The sequence below is a fragment of the Monopterus albus genome, unplaced genomic scaffold (genome assembly GCF_001952655.1).
Source record: "Monopterus albus unplaced genomic scaffold, M_albus_1.0 scaffold26.1, whole genome shotgun sequence".
NCBI classification, from domain to species: domain Eukaryota; kingdom Metazoa; phylum Chordata; class Actinopteri; order Synbranchiformes; family Synbranchidae; genus Monopterus; species Monopterus albus.
In genome coordinates, this window is record NW_018127906.1 from 3,900,565 (window position 1) to 3,902,328 (window position 1,764).

Sequence of the window (1,764 nt, forward strand, 5' to 3'; positions counted from 1 at the left end):
CGTCTCCTCTTTGGCTTTGGCTCTGCATTACTAGCTGATCCTGAGTCTCCGTGCTGGCTTCCTTCCTGATCCTGGCTCACAGCTACAACAAAGCTGTGAGAGAGGAGCTGCTGGTCACTGGTTGGTTCTGCTTCACTGTGGTCCCTTCCCTTATAAGCAGGAGTCAACATAAAGGGATCGGTCTCCTGCTTCAATCCAAGATGCTCTCCCTCCTGACTGCTGCAGAGTTCCTCCTGTTCCTCTTTAATCTGTGGAGGCTCTGGGTCCTCTTGGTCCAGATTGGAGTTCCTGTCCTGGTTCCAGAGCTGCTGGTCAGCCAGAACCTCCTCTTCCTTACAGACATGTTGCTGAGGCAGCTCTGGAGGAACAAAGGGACACAGGGAACAGGTCACTGATGTAGTGAGAGAGAAAAACAAAGTGTTGTAAAGCCTGTAGTATGTGTCATCATTTTCACACTGATGCATGAACTTAAAAATGTGATAACAGCAACTTCCCTTTTATACTTGAGTAAAAAGTTACAAATTAGCAAATGCGGCAATTTCATATCAGCCAAAATTAGAACAGTAAATAAATTTTTTAACAAATTCAATACAGTTCAATTTTATTAGTATATCAACAATCATCTTAAAACATTTTATATAGTGAGGTCTAGACCTTATATTATTATAATGAAAACCCAACAAATCCCCCTTGAGGAACACTGGGGAGGAAAAACTCCCTTTAACAGAAGAAACCTCCAACACACCCCGGCTCTGGGTGGGCAGCCTTTTGCCTCGACTGGTTGGGGTGAGTGGATAGAGGAGAGAGAACAGAAAGAAAAGCATCAAGACAAAACTAACAAACAGTGGACCAGTCATTGTGGCTGGTGACTGTTCATCAAAAACAGTCAGCCAAGGATGAACATGAGTTAGGTCATGTAATTGTGGTATGCAGAAATAAGATGGAGAGAGGAGCCCAGAGCATCATGGGAGGATCCCCATCCTAGGCCTAAAACTAAGACATGGTACACCAAACCAAACCAAACCAAACCAACTCGACAATGCATGTCCAATAATTTTGTCCTGTTCATGACACAAATGAACTTTGTGGTTGTAAGAGCATGAGAGAACAAATTAATTCACAAACACGTCACTACGACTGGAATGATTATTTATTGGTTTAACAATGTTAATAATGAATGTTGATGACAAGATACACAATCACCTTGTCAATGTCAGTCAGCTTGTCAGTTCACTCCTGTCTCTCTTCTCGTCCCAAATAACACACACACCCCAGTTCACTGGCTCTTTTTCCCTTATCACCAGGATGCATCCTTTTTCTGTTTTGATCCCACTTATGACGTTGGTTCTCAAACTTAGCCTCTTTAAATGAACTTTTCTGGTAAACCACCCTTGGCAACGTTCTCAAAAACAGGATGTATGGCCTGACGGACTGACCCTCTCGAACAAAAGGTCAAAGCCTGCCAACGTTAAATAAGCATTTTTTTCAACTCATACTTCAGCTTATACTCTAGTGTATTGCAGCCCATTATACTTTATTACATATTGCACACTAACTATATGCATTACCTATTAAACATATTTGTTTGTTTCATCCACTACAGATCACTATATGGGCAGAAATTAACACCATCCTGTTGAATAAAATAACTGCTATGGTTAAACACAGTGAGAGTTAACAGGACAGCCCAGGTCCAGCTGTTTCCTAGCAGTGACGAAGAGGGTTCTCAGCCTTATTGGTCCTTATGGTGCCATTTAATTCGAA

At 42.0% G+C, this 1,764-nt stretch overlaps 1 protein-coding gene across 1 annotated transcript in view; it reads right to left on the reverse strand.

Moving 5' to 3' along the window:
• LOC109957295 (zinc finger protein 501-like) overlaps nt 1–560 on the reverse strand; it is a 28,201-nt gene extending 27,641 nt beyond the window's left edge. Inside the window, exon 1 of the mRNA XM_020595055.1 lies at nt 213–560. Coding sequence (XP_020450711.1) covers nt 213–464 — 252 coding nt within the window. The 5' untranslated portion in view covers nt 465–560. The remainder of the gene's footprint in view (nt 1–212) is intronic.
• Between the last annotated feature and the right edge of the window lie 1,204 nt (nt 561–1,764).